A 17,735-nucleotide genomic window follows, 5' to 3' on the forward strand; every position below is an offset into this window, starting at 1 on the left:
GAGGAAAATTCTCCACTGCACCGACAGAAATTCTGTCAGGCTATTCGAGTACAAGTGAACACGATTATGACAAAAGATAAAAGTTAGATAGATAAAAAAAAATGATATGAAAGATAGATCGGTAATATACTTTAAATAAAATCTGTCAAATAGTAGACTGTCTATCTATTCTTACTTTTGCACGTATGTAAACGCGATAATTTAAAAACACAACTTATATAAATGAAATAGCAACAAAAACGTAGAATTTATTCACTTTTGTATAAAATCCGTCAAACTGTACGCATAACTCAAATAAATGAAATTTGGTATTCACATTAGAGCTTCGCCCATCAATCTTAACGTCGAAGCCCTACGAAATAAACTTACCTCTACCTTAAACATTTTGCTAAAGGCCAGAGCAATCCTTGAAGACGATGGTTAATCCGTTTCTTTCATATGTACCGATGTGCTGAAGAAAGTGGAAAAAGATTAGTGATTTTATTTCTTAAGATTCAACGTCATCCTAAATAACATTTATATAAACTCAAAAAAATTATGTAATTAAATCAAGAAATAACTTTTATTAGAAAAAACCGAATTATTTACTATTGCTACAATATTATCATCCATTGAAAAAAACTGATCGATCAATATTATTCACAATAAAAGATGCTCCCGTGTAAATAGGCTGCTAACAATATCTTAGAACTGATTGTCACAGATAAACTAACTAAAGTTGTAGTAGAATATATCATGCTCATTAGCAAATTCTTTAAAAGAAATTTTTTTAAAAAAAAAAGTATCATTTTTAGTTCAATTAAGGTGTAAACATACAGCAAGATTAAAAGTTTTATTTCCTTGCTTTGTATCTCTTCTTTTCATAATGTTCACGAACTCTTAAATCGAAACCAGTCACTAAATATATATATATACAAGGAGTGTTCAAATAAAAAAAGTCCGAAACGACACTGTAGGTATAAATGGAGACTTTATTCAAAGTATACACCATAGACCTGAACACAACGATCCCATTGATTAACGAGCCAAAGGATTCCTTGTTTCCGGAATTTCTGTGGCCATAACGAGACCCAGTCGTTCACAACATTCTTGAGTTCGCCGTCCGAGTTGAAGCACTTCCCTTTCAGATATTTTTGCAGGGTACCAAACACATGAAAATCGCAGGGCGACATGTTCGGGCTTTAGGGTGGATGGTCGAGCTCCTCCCACTTGAACTTGACCAGTTACGAGTGTGTGACCCCGGAGACGTGTGGACGTGCGTTAGTATGGAGCAAACCATACACTCCATGAGTAACAGCCCCGGTCTTTTGTTCTTGATGGACCTGCGTAGTCTTTGGAGTGTATCTTAGTACACATCGGAGTTAATGGTTCTTCTGTGCTCAAGGAATTCAACAAGTAGTGGACCTTGAACGTCGAAAAAGACGGTGAGCAACACCTTGCCTGCTGACGCCACGGCTTTGAACTTTTCAAGGATAGGTGACGACGTATGCTTCCGCTGCATCATTTCCGCTTTGTCTCTGGCTCGTAGTGATGACATCAGCTCTCATCACCTATGACGATCCGCTCCAGGAAAGCAGGGTCTTCATGATACCGAAACAGATGTTAAAACAGTGATGAATGTAGCCCCATATGCAGTTCCTTGTGCTGGTCGGTCAGCTGCTTCGGAACCCACTGCGTGCACACCTACCGATAACACAGCCCTTCGTGAACAATTGCCCACACTGATCCAACGCTGACATCCGCCTTCACCGCCAACATTCGCAATGTGGCAAGCCGATCACTTCACACTAGGTCGGCCATCTTGTCTATGAGATCGGCCGTGATGACTGTGCTTGCCTGGTCTCGGGTCATCAACCAAACTCTCAAGGTCTGCACGAAAACGGGCACTCCATTTTCTCACTGACTTGTTAAACACACAGTTTTCCTCGTATACGGTGACCATCCGACGATGAATAGCGGCCGGTGTAAGACTTTTTGCTTTCAGATATCGTCGAATTTTGCAATGTGAACGCTATCCTGTCTTCACATGTACTGTTGGATGGAGCTCTTTATAAGAGTCTGCTCTCTCCTGCGCATGCTCCGATCTACGCCGGGGACTCCAATCGCATCCCTAGATGTCTCGCTACGTTCTCCCATAGCGGCACAGGCAAATATGTTAACGGTTACATAGTACGATGTTTTGAACCTTTTCATTTGAACACCCCTCGTATATTATATATATATATATATATATATTGAAAGAAAATATTAATGATATCCATTTAGAATGTGAAAGTAGAATCAACATATATACAAAATAATAAAATTTTCAGACTTCAGCTCATTAACCTTTGCTATTTATCCATGCTTAGGTTTATTCGCCTATCAAGATATCAGTCAATTTAAATTTATAAAACTACTAGACACCGAAGCAAAAGTTGAGATTTCGCATTTAAAAATGACACAGACTAAAAGGATTGGGATATTTTTTAATTCTGCCCAACATTATAGGCGGCAGTGGATGAATATAAATATTGATATTGTCTTAGATTTGAGATTTCTCGGTAACAAAGAGAGCCCTGTAATGCATTTGCAGTATATTCTCGAAGTTTGAATAACTCGTCAACAGCTGAATATTTGTAATACGCGATTTTTGTTTATATAAATGAACTCTACATTTTTATGAGCACAATGGAAGTTATTTGAAGAATAAAAGAAGGAATATAGATTTATTTACTTAGATACTTTTTGTATTATTACTATTATTAGTTGCTAGGCTATTGCTTCATAAGATACGGTTCATTCATATCAGGAAATCAGGCAGACAGAAACAATTAGAAGATATAAAATTCAATCATAAAGATAATTCATCGAATAGAATAATTGTAAATTATTAGGCAGCCCATTGCTGTAAAAATTAGCCTGATTCGAAAGATATAGCATATTTCAAGGTAAAGGAAACTTGAAAAGAACGTTTTCATTTATTAAAATCCTTTTTATAATTATGTAATTTTTTAAAAAAAATATATCTTTAATATATTTATTAGTAACATGACGTGAATGCTTGTGAACCAGATGTCAAACATGAAGTTTGGCTTCTTAACCGTACAAAGCGGACGAAAAATGAACGCAATGCTCCAATCGCTATTCCATTTACCAAACTGAAGAAGATTGTAAGAACAATTGCGTTTGTATAGGGCAGGAAAACATATGATGAACTCTCTGCTTAATATATAAGGAAATAGAAACTTTCAGGAAGAATGAAAACGTCATTAGATTGGGCGCAGACAGAAAATATAGAAATCATCAAAGTTGAAAAATTTCAAACCAAGACATTACTTCAAGTATTGACTTATTTTCCCCTCTCTGGTCATGTGATATTCCCATTGACTAGAATTAAATAAATGAAATCGAATACGGCTCCTTCTTCTTGATTTATTCTATATTTATTTTATAATGAATATAGAATATATCAAGAATAGTAGTATATTATCAGTTTTTATTATGCATTTAAGATTCATTTATAATCAAAATTAAATATTTGTACTACGTAATATCAATAATCGTTATCGTTAATCTATAAAATCTTATATCATAGAAGATAGTAAGCATCTCAAATAAAAGTGAATAGTATCAGCTGATTATTATGACATAAACTTTGTTTACTTCAGAAATTACAACTGCTGGAAACTTCAATAGTAAATCCAATGCACCATCAGCAATAACCCAATATTAACAAAGCCTGTTTACCACTATAGTCTAATTCCCACCAAACGTCCCATTTATTTCGCTATCTTTCAGAGAGTCACCGTGGCGGAAGAGAAAAGCAAAACCCCTTTTGCGGTAAGATTGATAAGGAGGAAGAGATCGCGAGAAAAAAAAGGGGGTGGGGGAGGAGGGCCGCATCCCACGTGCCACCTCGTAAAAGGAAAAGAATTTGGCGTCGGAAAACGCGGATGAAAGCCCAAAAAATGACGGAAACGCACGAGATGATGAGAGCATCATCTATTTTTATGACGAAGCTCCGCATTCCGAAGAGCTCATTCAGCAGCCGCAAAAGACATTCCAATAACCCCCTCCCCCTCAATAAAAGGGGCACGAGAAAAAACGGTGGCGTAATGCGAATTGGAAAGAGGGGTGGAGGGTGCTCGAGGAATTTAATAGCCACGTTGTTAGACCTCGTAAAACAGGCCGTCGGATGAAAGGTGCAGTTGGAATTTTTGGAACTGGCGGTTAGACATAGTTGACGACCCCTTGGAGATCATTTACATACCAAGGTGGCCATTTCGGAACACGTATTGGCGCGTGATTGATTCGATTGCGGGACATGAGTTTTTCATAAAAATGGCCGACTTATCATATCGTATCAATGTTATATATAAAGAAAACTAAAAAAAAAAAAAAAAAAAATTATGGAATTTTTTTGTTTAAATTTCTATCTTAATTTATTACAGAGATTACAGTTCCAAAACAAGCTACAGATTTTAGAGACACAGAAATAATTAAAATGTTTCAGTATTTGGAATTACAAATTGTATTTTGCACAAGATCTTTGCAATTACCGATGGATGAAATTTACAAATCCAGACTTAACATAATTTAACAAGGCAATATTAAAGATTAAAGGCAGTTTCTAATAAAGTCTCTCGTTAAATAAATTACACTCCAGTGTAAAATTTCTATAGATGCAGGCCAACCTAAACAGGTAACAAACAATTTCAATAAAGCATTTGTTGTGTATTTGTTTTTTTTGGCTAACTGAATATGGAGATTCTTTTTTATCTCCTTCATAGATAATGAAGTTGTGAGATGCTATATCTATCTCTGCTACATCAACAAATAGCATTTCTTAGTAGCTTTTCTCTCTTTCTTAACATTTCAAAATTCATTTCCTTTTTAGGTAGAAAGCAAAATTGATAAATAAATAAATTAAATTAATGATAATCAGATATTTATTAACATCATATATTTACTTTATTGATTGTATGCAATTCTTTAAAAGCTTTTATTCCTTATAAAAACTAACTGCAGGATGATTAACAGGAATTACTTCCCAATAGTTTGCTGCTTAAATTAATTGAAAAAAATTACAATATGATAATATACAAACTAAAAACAATACTGAATACAAAAATAAATATTTTTTTAAAAGTAGGCAGTATAATAAATGTAAAGTTCAAATATTAAATATATTATAGTAGACAATAAAAATGCATCACTTACTTTTTTTATTTTATTGATATGGCATTATAAATAGGTATAGAATTTAAAAAAAACAAAAATTACTCACACCAGGCTATTGTTTCAAAGCTTCTTTCACTATTGATTATAAAAACTGATTGCATGTCATGATAGTTTAATTATTTTCTATAGTATTTAAATCTCATTGATTTGTTTGTCAGACTAACTAAAAAATGATAATACAATCAATAAGATAAGATTACAAACTAAATAAAAAAAATAAAAGCGAATGCAAAACTGAATATGTAACAAAAATTGGTCATATAATAATAATAAATGCAAAATTTTAAAATTAAACATATATTTATGTTATAAATTTAAAATAATGCTGTTGAGGAAAAAGCAATTTTGGTTAGAGTGCAATAAAAATGCAAATATGAATGCAGTAGTAAAATTTTAACATTATCCATTCAGTATATCACATATAACAGATATCCAAATCTAGTTTGATATGTTTACGTATGCCAATGACATTAAAAGGGAAAAAATTATGCAAGTTTAAGTATTATACAATAAAATAAAAATCATACAGAATCTCATAGAATTTCAAATAGGGCAAAACTCTTTTCTCAATAACAAAATATATAAATAAAAAATTGATTTCTTTGATGCAATAATTCACCACACATGTCTGGATATTTTTAAAAACTATATAACATGAATATAACTAAAGCTGATATTACTGAAATTACAACAATAAGGGTCTTTTCACTATTAGGAAAAAGAATGCAATGCAAATTTTGCTACTTACTTCATCCATTTCTACTTTTCACATAAAAACAATGGATCCAGTCATCAATTAGAGTTCAATAAAAACTCAAAAGTTAAAACTTAAGACTTTTTTTGATTTTTCTGATCAGGTGCTTTATTTCTCCTTTCTTTCAAAGATTCTAGAATTGCATTCCATTTAGAAAATTCCTTCCATAAGGTAAAATTATAAATGACATTTTCAAAAAAGTATTTAAAATTGAAACTGTTAACCATCAAGTGAGCCTTGACATTGAAATTCTTAAAATTATGGGTTGAAAGGGGGAGAGAAGGAACTTTATATATCTTTTTCTTTCTTTCCCTTGTTTCATTTATTATCACAGATATATAATACATTTCTTTATTATAATTGTTTAATTTATCTAACTTCAAGAAAGACTTTCTACTCTCGCAAATATAATATACACAGAAAAAACATCATAGAAGAAAAATTTAGATTTCCATTACATTAAAATGCCAAATAAGTATTAATCAGAAGAAGTTCGATAAATATTTATAATTCTGCATTATTAAAATATAATGCAAGCAAAATCTAACATATCTAATCCTAAAATCTAGACATTTTCAAAATGTAATTTTTAATTAATGAAAACAATACTTTTGTACTTTGTGTACGCTGGGATGTTCAATGAATTTTTATGTCTTTTAGGCAATAGTTCATAGTACTGAATTCAATCAAGGAGATAATTGTCTTAATAAATATATCAAGATAGTAACACCTCTATCTAGATCAAAATTTGTTAAATTTTAAAATTGACAATACAATCTTTTTAAACTGAGTTTAAAATACATCGCATAAATTTAATTAAGATTAAAAGTCTTCTGTGGCAAAATGAAGAAAGCTAATTCCCATTACAAAATGTCATAGCTGAACTTAATTTAATGTGATAATGAATGTTTTAAATAAATGAGCCAAGAGCAATTTTCATGAAATAAACTTTATCTTTTTACAAAAATATAAAGATACACTTCTTTTATAAATTTGCCAAAACAAATGTTTTAGAGAGAATAAAACAGGAACTTTCTCTGCCTTCTCTAGTCATGGTTAATATACAATACTAATATATGAACACTGTTGTGCAATAATTATATAACTTTATACAATAATTTTAGGAATGAATAATTTGAAATATTAACATGCACTGAAACAAACTAGTTACAAAAACAATCCAGAATTTGATATACTAGAATCTCAAACATCATTATAAGTTCCAATTGCCAGATGTTTAACTCATACGCAGTTCATTCATCACAATAATGGTATACTTCATTAATCCACTTCGAATATGAACTAAATGGACTCCTTTTTGATGATGATAACAATGACAAATTTATAAATCTTTGCAACTTCTCTTGCAGGACACTTACATTTTGAAATAGTTTTCTCTATCTACTTGGGTAACAAAATCTTATTTTAAGTTCAGTATTATAATATGAAGATTTATTTAGCTAGCATACTAGTTGCAAATGAATACATAAATGTAGCAATAGCAAGTGTCACTTTAATCCAAGCAGAAGAATCTAATTAGAAATTGATACAAAGCAAAACCAGAAAAATAATTCAATTTCCTTTTCTCCAATGCCTGATAAAAAAAAAAGGGAAGGAATTTGTAGAAGATAATAAAAGGAAAAAAAAAAATGCCAAAGTATTGGTGAGCTGACAAATTTTATGAAACAATTAAAATACATCTAAGTTCTTTCTTAATTCATAATGCATTTATTTGTCCCACCAACATCCTTTCCTTAATGTGTTTTGAGATTCTAGTGCAATTTCAAATTCCATATATTGTAAAGAGGCTCATAAAAATTATCTTCTATCAAGTGCTCTTTATAAATTTCATTAAATATCACCAAATGCAACAAAAAAGAGATGTAATGCATTTGAATTAAACAAAACTTCAAATTATGCAGCTATTTATTTTAAATGCTACATTCAGATACTTTAAAAAAATGTTTAGGTTATAAAAGTTACAATATATATATATATATATATATATATATATATATATATATATATATATATATATATATATATATATATATATATATATATATATATATATATATATATATATATATACAATTATTGCAAAATATAAACAGTTTTTTCAAGAATTCAAAAAGTCTCAAATTATATAAAAGTATCTGAAGCTGTTAATCATTTGCTCTAAGAAAATTTACACAATGACAGTTTTTTTCATCTCTAATTAGATTCAATTATTAGATTAGATTAGATTATTTAATCAAAGATAGTTGTTAACATGCCTATATTACACCAAATAATAATTCAATTTGAAATTTACAATTTTTAAATTTTGTGACTAGCATGAATAAGGAAATAATAAGCAATAACAAACCATACTTTCAGAAAGTTAAACCAAAATTAGAGACTTTGTACAACAGAATATTATTAAAATTAAGAATTTCCTTTTAAAGCCTTTCATATACATAAAAAAAATACATAAAAAAATATTCGGAAGATATCATCACATCAAAAATAAATTTTCTATACAAACAACTATTGTGCAAATATCACACCATCAAACCACATTCATAACCACACACTAAATGTCTAAGGAATGCTACAACTTTTTGATAGCCCCTGGCAAGGTTTATGGCACACAAATTGCATACAAATTAATTCATAACAATTAAAAAACAAAACAAAAGTAACAATCATGCATTTAATGTAAATGCACCCAATATACTTTGATTTTATAAACAAAAATCACATTTTTGTGAAAGACATACAATAGAACATGGTTAATTCAAAGACAATAGAATTCGATTTTTTTAAAAATTCAACCTTGGAAAAATTGAATAGAAAAATGAATACAGGAAAAGCAAAGAATTTCAATCCAAAATCGCATACAAGATATTTTGTTTAATAGCTTTAGCTTTTCTTTAATAGCTTTAATCAATATTTCAAAATCAATAAATGAATAATTTTGAATAAATAATAATAAATGTGCATGTCTATTGTACAAAGGCTTAAGAATAAGCAGCACAATTAACATTTGTTTGAAAATTTTTTTAAAAAAATATAAATGGGCTAGTAATTTCCCATTGTTTCTTTTTAATTTGAATGCATATTACAACAGAAAACTTGTCAAGTGAATTAAAAATTTTTTTAAAAAATTTGCTTCTTCTGATTTTTAAAATATTGTGTCAATTTTTGAATATAAAGTTTGTGTTTTTATGATCAATATCTATTTTCTTCTTTATATCTTGGAAAATACGAATTTCCGTCAAATTCACATTAAAAATGCTAGATTTAACCATCTTCTATTGTATTGACACTCAGTGAAGAATTATTGATAAACATTAATTAGTATTAAAGCACAGCAAGTATAAGCAACTTTTGTTTTGAAGCAGAAAAAATATAAGACACGTGTAAGCAAATTCGTATATCAACACTAACCAAACTAGAACAACATAATAGTTCTTCATGTAGAGATCTGATGTCAGTAAGTAGAGGAAAAAGCATAAAATATTTAATGCAATAACTTTTGTTGTAACATGAAGTTTGATCTAAAATAATTGCAATTGTTTTATAAAAACAATGTAAATGAAATCTTAATCATTGCAAAAGAAAAAATAATAATAAAATGCAGCTTCTACAGTATTCTAAAGAAATGCAGGTTTCCCTTTCAGCTTTTTTACGCTTCAAGCAGCTAATCCAGTTGCACTATCTGAATCTGAATCTGGAGTTCTACCTCGCCAGTTCTCAGATATCCTATAGAATAAAACAAGTAAATTAAGAAAAACAGGGCCAAATTTCACAAAGAGTAATATGATTAGGTTTTTAAGAAAATCAATACTGCAATTTCCATTTAAAATATATATTTTTAATGAAAAATTCTACATACAAATGAAATAAAAACATTATGTTTTTGCAGCTGGAGACAAAATTCATTTCTTTTAAATATGAAACTCTGTAGCTTTGTACTTTCAAAACTGTATTTTCAAAAACAAATTTATAAATTGAATTAATGACCTTGCTTTTATTTCTTCATGTGAATTTCAATTCGCTTAATTTTTTTTTTTTTTCAGTTACTAAGATTCAGTGTTTCTGAGAGAAAAGAGCAGGCTTAGTTTAATTAGCATCTAATTTTGAAGCTACGGGAGCTACACCGAAATGGACATTGTAATTTTAAACCGTAGTCAGAAATCCGAGGAAAAAAAGGTGGTGGGGTGGGGGAGGATGGGGCATTATCACCCATCTTACCCCAGACTGCCGAATTTTATGTTTTCAAATTGACAGTAACTAAGAATTTACCATAAGCAAACAACACTGTTTACATAAGAATTTAGAGAACATTTTAGAGAAATCTGTTTAAAAATAATATTCTAATTACATTAAATTGGGATTTAATTAAAATCTTAAGATGTACAATAAATTTTTAATACATTTTATTTACATAAAATACACTCTTAATTTTATTTTATACGTTTACAAAATTTTATTTTAAACGATTATATTAATAGCATTAATATTCTCATACGGAATCTCTAATTAATGATGCCGTAATTTCCTGCTTATTTATCGGCAGCAGCATATAATCCGACCATTATCCACGACGGCAGAATATTAGTGACGCTTTTCATGGAGTTTTGTTTGTTTGTTTGTTTATTCTAACAGAAAACCGTGGATTCGGTAATTCAAATTGACAAGAAAAGGTAAACTAAAAGCAATCGAATCACTAACCAAAAAGCCAAAATACATGTTTCTATGCGTCTAAGGGCATGAACTTTAAAAACTTCGCATTAAATAGAAAGTTATTATAAAAATACTGTTAAAATATAGAAAATGGTATTAAATATATTAAGATAAAATTTTGAACAATATCACTGGGTGAATTGACACACACCTCTGTAGCTTTATAATACTGACTAAAGAAATACATTCTAAAGCTGCAATTAAATAGGATTTTTTTCAATATATGAATTATTAAGATCATAATCTGACAAACAAATAATAAAGTTCTTTATTAAAAAAAAAAAACAGTAATGAAAGACATTAAAGAATAAGAAAATATTTACTAAACAAAACCATTTCTCTCAAATTTATACACTTTTCAAAACTCATTTAAAAATTCAAACAATTATTCTAAACTTATTGTCAAAAATCGATCTCAAACAATACAGAATTTCGCAAATTTTGCTGAAAAATCGCTCTTTGTGACAAACTCGTCTATCCATTTAATGAACGGTCTTACATCATTATAAATAAATTTTTTCTTCGTCCTATCTACAAAATCGGAGAACGGAGTCTTAATTAAAAATTTGAAGCTAAGCCATGGCGTTTTTGACGGGAATTAAATGTGCATTTATTAAGGTTAAGCGCAAAGAAAAACAAAATTATTAAAGAGCGTTTAAGTTTTCAGCGTGTTTTTCTAAAATATCCGACCCAACCCCTCGACGAACAAAATGAAAGCTGTCAAACAAATTTTCTTTTTAATCAATATCCGGAAGGGGGCCGGACTCATTAATCACTCTATGTAAGTAAAAATGAAGACAACTTAGAAAGAAAAAAAAATATCACACAAGTCTTTAAACAGCCCTTTACCTATGGTTGAGCTAATCAAGCCGATTCAATTTACTTACACACAGGATTTGTAAGGCATACTAAGTTTCGTAATATCGTAAATAAATCCTTTTCTGAAATTTGATAAGATAACTTTAGAAAGGAAATAATATCTGTTTTTTACCACAACAAATACAAAATATTTAATAATAATTCCATAAAAATTTCCCTGTGCCATTCATTAAACAAGAATACATCTGTAAAAAAATTTGATAGATATTAGTCCAACGTTGCATATAAGTTGCTGTTAATAAACACAGGTAAAAGTTAATTAAATGCAACAAGATTTCTTAAGCCGTTTTTCATTCGCAATCAATGACGTAGCCACTGGACGACGAGTTAAAGGGATGCGAGGATTCCCTGGGGTGGTAAACTTAATATGTTCACTGCCAGGACTCATGCCTGATATTCAGAACATCTATACAATTAGATAGATGGTAGGAATATCTCTACCTTTTCGAATTCCCCCATCTTTACTATCTATTAACTAGTAGAGAAGGTCATCTAATTAGGTCGTACAATTAGAATACAGGATAACCTAGCTTAACAAGTATAATTCATTTACGAATCTTACTTGTAATGTGGAACACTCAGAGAACGAAACATCTTTTCCCCCATAGGAATCTGAGAAATACGGCAATGTGTTCCATTCCAAAACACTCAGATTTATAATAATGTAATTTATTATTTATAATACATGTTTGCTTTTTTTTAAAACAAGAAAATCGTCTAAAAGTATTTCCTTTGACTATGCTTCAAAACTCGGTGAAAATGAGATACAGCATCCTCGTTAAATGAACTTGTAGCCTGCATAGTTACTACATTATCAGGTTGAAGCTTTTCAGCGTAAGATAACAATAATATCCGATGTTTATAGCATCTCCTATATTTTACTGAAAGATTATTGCTCTGTTGAGTCTATAATTTGTTCCTCTTCTGACCAAATCTTCCCCGTAGCTTTTTGCTGTAACACAGAACGCAGCTCTAAAAGCTCTTCGGTAATTTTGGTTAGTTGTTCCACCAGCTCATCGATATCGTTACTTTCCACGTTTAGCTCCATAATCTTGGCCAGAAATAAATCTTATCGATTATGGCTTTACAGGCACATACTCAAACCAATCGGAATCGCGTTCGACAACGCTATCCGTCCAAAGCTTTTTCCATCCAATTTAAGAATTTTCTTCGACGGAGTGTTAGGACCATCTAACAATGAGTCACAGGATTTCCTACCACTCGTACTGTGAGACATCGGTCAAAGCAGTCACAATTTTTATGTGTTGTTATGCGAATCATTCGCTATACGAGGTGTTCGTTAAGAGAGGTTTGTACAATACAAATAGATAGTAGATGTGAATCGTAGGCAAGTAACTCAGCAGTCAAAGTGCAAAGGGCGCCACAAACATGAAATATAAATTGGTTTAAAAGCATTTTTTTTTAAAGAAAAATGTGATGAGGAGAAAATAACACCATTCTTAATTCATCCTTTACAATTATTGAGCCAGGGTGAAAATTGGAAGCGAAAAAAAAATCATATTATACCTCCCTCTTTATATGGAAAACTGTGTGTGCTCTCTTTAGTGATAAGAAAATTTACCTCAATCTTAAAAATAAGAAAATAAATACGAAAATGAAGCATTAAGTAACGACAACTAAAATGAAATTGAATAAAAAATAATCGCTGGAAAATTTCAATGATTTTTTTTTTTAATGCTGAAGAATTTGAAAGAAAAAGAACCTGTGAGAAATTTCGAAATCTCGAAGGGACCAGCAGTTTCGTGTTAGTTACATTAATATTCTGTTTTCAAACAACATAAAGCCTATTTTGCGACGAACTTAGCAATTTTGAGTGATAGTAAGATGACACGAACGTCATTCGAGCCAGTACTGCACTCTCCAAACTTACGTAACATGAAAGAAAAACTCTGGAGATTTACAAGATTTTAAATGCTAGCATCATTCTGATCTGTTGATATATGTCAAACAAGTTTCTGAATATAAATAAGCAAAATAAAAGTTCTTTCAACTATAATTGGAAATTTTCTATTTTACTACGAAAAACGCAATTTACTTTATGTTGTAAAGGAGTAGTTAGCAACTAAATTCTGAACAGATGTTACAGAAGACAAAAAAAAAAAAAAAAAAATTAAAAAAAAAATTCGTAAATTAAAACAAGTATTCTAAGTAATTCATTACTTTTGAAAAAAAAAATGAATTTTAAAAAATAATATGTGATGAGCAAATTATTTAATTATTTTCACAGTTAAATTTCCAAAGCTAATTTTGCAATTATATCATCAGCACAACCCACCTTTTTCCCAAGCGAACTCAAAACTTCTATAAAATATATTACGCAAAAACTTATAATGGTCTTGAAGTTTATTTAATTTCATTTAAGTGATAAGTTTATTTAAATTTCTTTGCTAATTTCAAGAAACAAAAAACTTTTATATCTTTTAGAATATATTTTCTCTCTAATTAGCTTTTACACTTTATACAGCTGTTGGGTTATTTCTGTTTTTTCTTTTCCTACAGCAATGTATACTGTTTTCTTTGTCTCTCTATTTCTCTGTTCTACAGGAGAGGTATTTTGAATACAAAAATAAGACATTGCAAATATATAAGAACATATAATTAAATGAATCTATTTAAGGTGAAAAAAAATCAGCATTTTCAATAAAAGCAGTGAACTGCATTAAAAATTGATTTAACACAGTTTTTTTTTCATTAAAAAAAACTATAAAAGATCATTGGCAAAAAAAAAAAAAAAAAAAAAAATGTTACAATTGGATATATATATATATATATATATATATATAAAAGCTAACAAAAAATTTGACGGAAAAGCAATATGTACAATACATAATAATGTTCAGTTTTTAGGAACGAAGAAATTTTTATTTTATTTATTTAGTACCACAGCATTTTAATAATTCACCATAAGAAATAATTTAACTTTTTATACTGAAAAAGTTATTTCAGTGATTGAATTTAAATATTTAGAATTTCAATATCACATCTTTAAAATTCAAAAAGACTCTCAATATCTCTACATTCTGATATGACAATATTTAATTGAAATTTGTCACAAACTCAATAAAGTTAGAGCTAAGCAACTAAATTATTAAATTAAGATATTTTAACATTTGGCTTGAGAATTAATACATTTTATAATGATTTTCTTTCCAAATAAAGAAAAGGCATTGAATTGCATTCTATCAAAAGGAATCTAAAATTCTTATATCTAGAAAGGGTTCAATTTATAATTTCTTTTATAATAATATTTTTTGTATAAATTGTTTGCCTAATCAACATCAAATAACATTCTCAAAGTTTAAATTAAGAAGGTAGCATACATCTTTCTATTATTAAAAAAAAAAAGTATAACTTGTCTTAATGTTTAGTTAATTTGTGATAATTTTGTATTTGCTAATTTTCTAATGAAGTAAAAATATTTAATTCTATCATTTAAAAACTTTACAAAGAAGAAAATTTTTGGATATATTAAACTAATTATTTGTTGAGAAACATAAAGAATCATTGCAAAAGAAATTTAATCTGCAATGTGAAAAGTACAGAAAGAAATCCATCATTCGATAACCACATTCATTACTCTTTCTAGTCAATGAAAAGTTGATTTCCTTATTCTTAAATGAGTATATATGAGTATATATACATATATATATATTAAAATTAAAAAACTCAAAGAAGAAATGATGCTATTGTCTCAACACTGAAAGAAACATGTTCTAACAATTACTATTCTCATAATTTATTAGACAAATTACTGCCAAGTCAAAAATGAATTTTTAGCAAATTATATAATACCTCAAAAACAGGTTCAATCCTCAAATATAAAATGACTGTATTATATTGCACATACAATTAAAAGAATGTTTTTAAAAATAAATAAATAGGCATCTTCTTTACATAATAAGAGATCTTTTGAAGCCCCTTTTTCGTTCAGTTATTATCTCTATATGGCTAATGGTCATTTTGCTTTTGTTAAATTATTAAAGAAGGTTACATTTTTATAACAACATAATATTTGAAATACCTTTAGATAAAATAAGTATAGCATATAATCTATAAGAATTCCACAAAAGGTTTTGTTATATTACGCGAAATATCATAAGCAAAAAAACCAAAATCGATGCATGACTGATAACAAGACCCAGTAGAGAAATAAACTTGTAAAAAGGTTTTTAAAAATATTACTAATATCAGTAACCACATGAATAATGAAAAATCTCTTTCTATTCTAATTAGCAATTTCTATGTAAATAGTTAGCTAGTCCAAAAACTAACACTAAACATCAACACTTCACTAATAAATTGAAACTATTTTACCAATATTAGTAGGCTTAGTTGAATCCATTTTACTATCACTTTTACTTGAATCAGTCATAAATTTAATTCTTTAATTTACAAGTATTTAAATATGTGGTTATAACATTTACCAATATTTTTAAAAATTTTAAACTTTAAAAATTTATCCTACATAATGTAAACTGCAGTCTTAAAAATTGGAAGTAATAAATGACTTCACAGGTTTTATAAGAAATTATATTTTCAGGTCTAAATATCTTTGTTTTAATACATGGGAATAATTAAAAACATATTATACCACAAGCAAATTCCATTATAAGTTAATAATTGATATTTCATTGCAATTTTATTTTTTGACAGTTTTACAAAAAAGATTGCGACTGTAGCATAATGAATAATTTTCAATCAGTTTCATAACAGTACCAAGCATTTTACAGTCAGCAGTAGCACAATAGTCTGGGAAAAAAGTAACAGTCTACTCGAGAAAAAAACAACAATAAATATACATTTCTTACCCAATGATATCTGCATGTTTTCGAGATTTCTTCTTTTTCGGAAACGTCTTGGGTGGTGGCATAAGATTCATAGCCTGTAAAAAAAATACAAAAAGTTTCAATTTAAAGTAGTTTATTATTCTAAGACAATTTCATTCTAGACAGATAGAAGTAAACTGGCTGAATATGCATATAATGAACATTAAAAAAATAATTAATAACTTTTTAAAATTGAATCACCCTATTACAATGTCAATCTGAACTAGAAAAATAGAAAATGAATTAGTAACTTCATAAAGGTTTACATTTCGTTTCATTGCTATTCATTTTTAGTTGAAAATAATATATTCAAGAGGCACACTGCAATGGAGAAAAATAAATAATCAAAATTGAACAATTAGGACATAATGCTTTATCTCAATAAAAAATCACACGGCTTCGTGTAAACAACCTTCATTTCTAGTAGCTCATATTCTAACTACAGCAGTTTCAGTGGTGAAAGCTAGTTAGCAATTGAGGTATAGATACCTCATCTTGGTGGTGATGTGGGGGCGGAGGGGGGGGGGCTCCTCGTCGGAAGTCGTATCTGGAATTTCATAAACGAACTTCTAGAAGCTATTTGAAATCTAATCCTTTTTGCAAAATAATATGATGTCGCAAAACCAAAATCGACTGCTATAAATTTCTATCACCAATGAAATAAGTGAAAGAAAAAAATATACTGGATACAGAATATAACTCATATTTTAATGGAATATAAATGTAGTTGCATTAATTGCAAAGAACGATGTGTAAATAACTTCGAATGGCAAGCTCCTTGAATACATACTTCAAGTTATTTCAAATGATTGTTGCTGATTGCATCTGTCAAGCAATGTAAGACTTTTGGCGTTATTCATGCACATATGTTATGAATTTGCACCCCACTATATCTATATTCGAAATTTTATCTATAGTACCCTTTTCTTTTATTCATTTTTGGTGTTACTCATGCACATGTGTTATGAACTCGAACTTTATTAAATTTCTGTGTCCCAAACTTAATCTGTAATATACTTTTCTTTTACTTAAATTCACAGGCAAAGAGGTTCTTGTAGAGAACATGCCTTGTATTAATGATTCCATGTTCTGTTGCAAAATTTTTATTTTGACCTATACCATCACCTCTAGAAATCTACCAATGGAATTCCCGACCACCTTGTATATTCGCAAGTAAATTCAGCAAAAACGGGTAAATTTTTAATGATTAAGAGACAAGGAATTGGGAAACAGTATTTAAAAGAAAAGTAAGTAATAAGAATGTAATTTTCATAAATATCTATGCAAAATAATACATATTA

The 17,735-nt window shown here is 29.1% G+C and overlaps 1 protein-coding gene across 1 annotated transcript in view; it reads right to left on the reverse strand.

The window, feature by feature from the left end:
• Positions 1-8,119: 8,119 nt before the first annotated feature.
• LOC129960733 (ankyrin repeat domain-containing protein SOWAHB-like) overlaps positions 8,120-17,735 on the reverse strand; it is a 132,409-nt gene continuing 122,793 nt past the window's right edge. Inside the window, exons 12-13 of the mRNA XM_056074342.1 lie at positions 16,417-16,490; positions 8,120-9,724 (exon numbers count right to left, since the gene is read on the reverse strand). Of these exons, the coding sequence (XP_055930317.1) occupies positions 9,655-9,724; positions 16,417-16,490 (144 nt within the window). The 3' untranslated portion in view covers positions 8,120-9,654. The remainder of the gene's footprint in view (positions 9,725-16,416; positions 16,491-17,735) is intronic.

The sequence above is a fragment of the Argiope bruennichi genome, chromosome 2 (genome assembly GCF_947563725.1).
Source record: "Argiope bruennichi chromosome 2, qqArgBrue1.1, whole genome shotgun sequence".
In the NCBI taxonomy this organism is placed as follows: domain Eukaryota; kingdom Metazoa; phylum Arthropoda; class Arachnida; order Araneae; family Araneidae; genus Argiope; species Argiope bruennichi.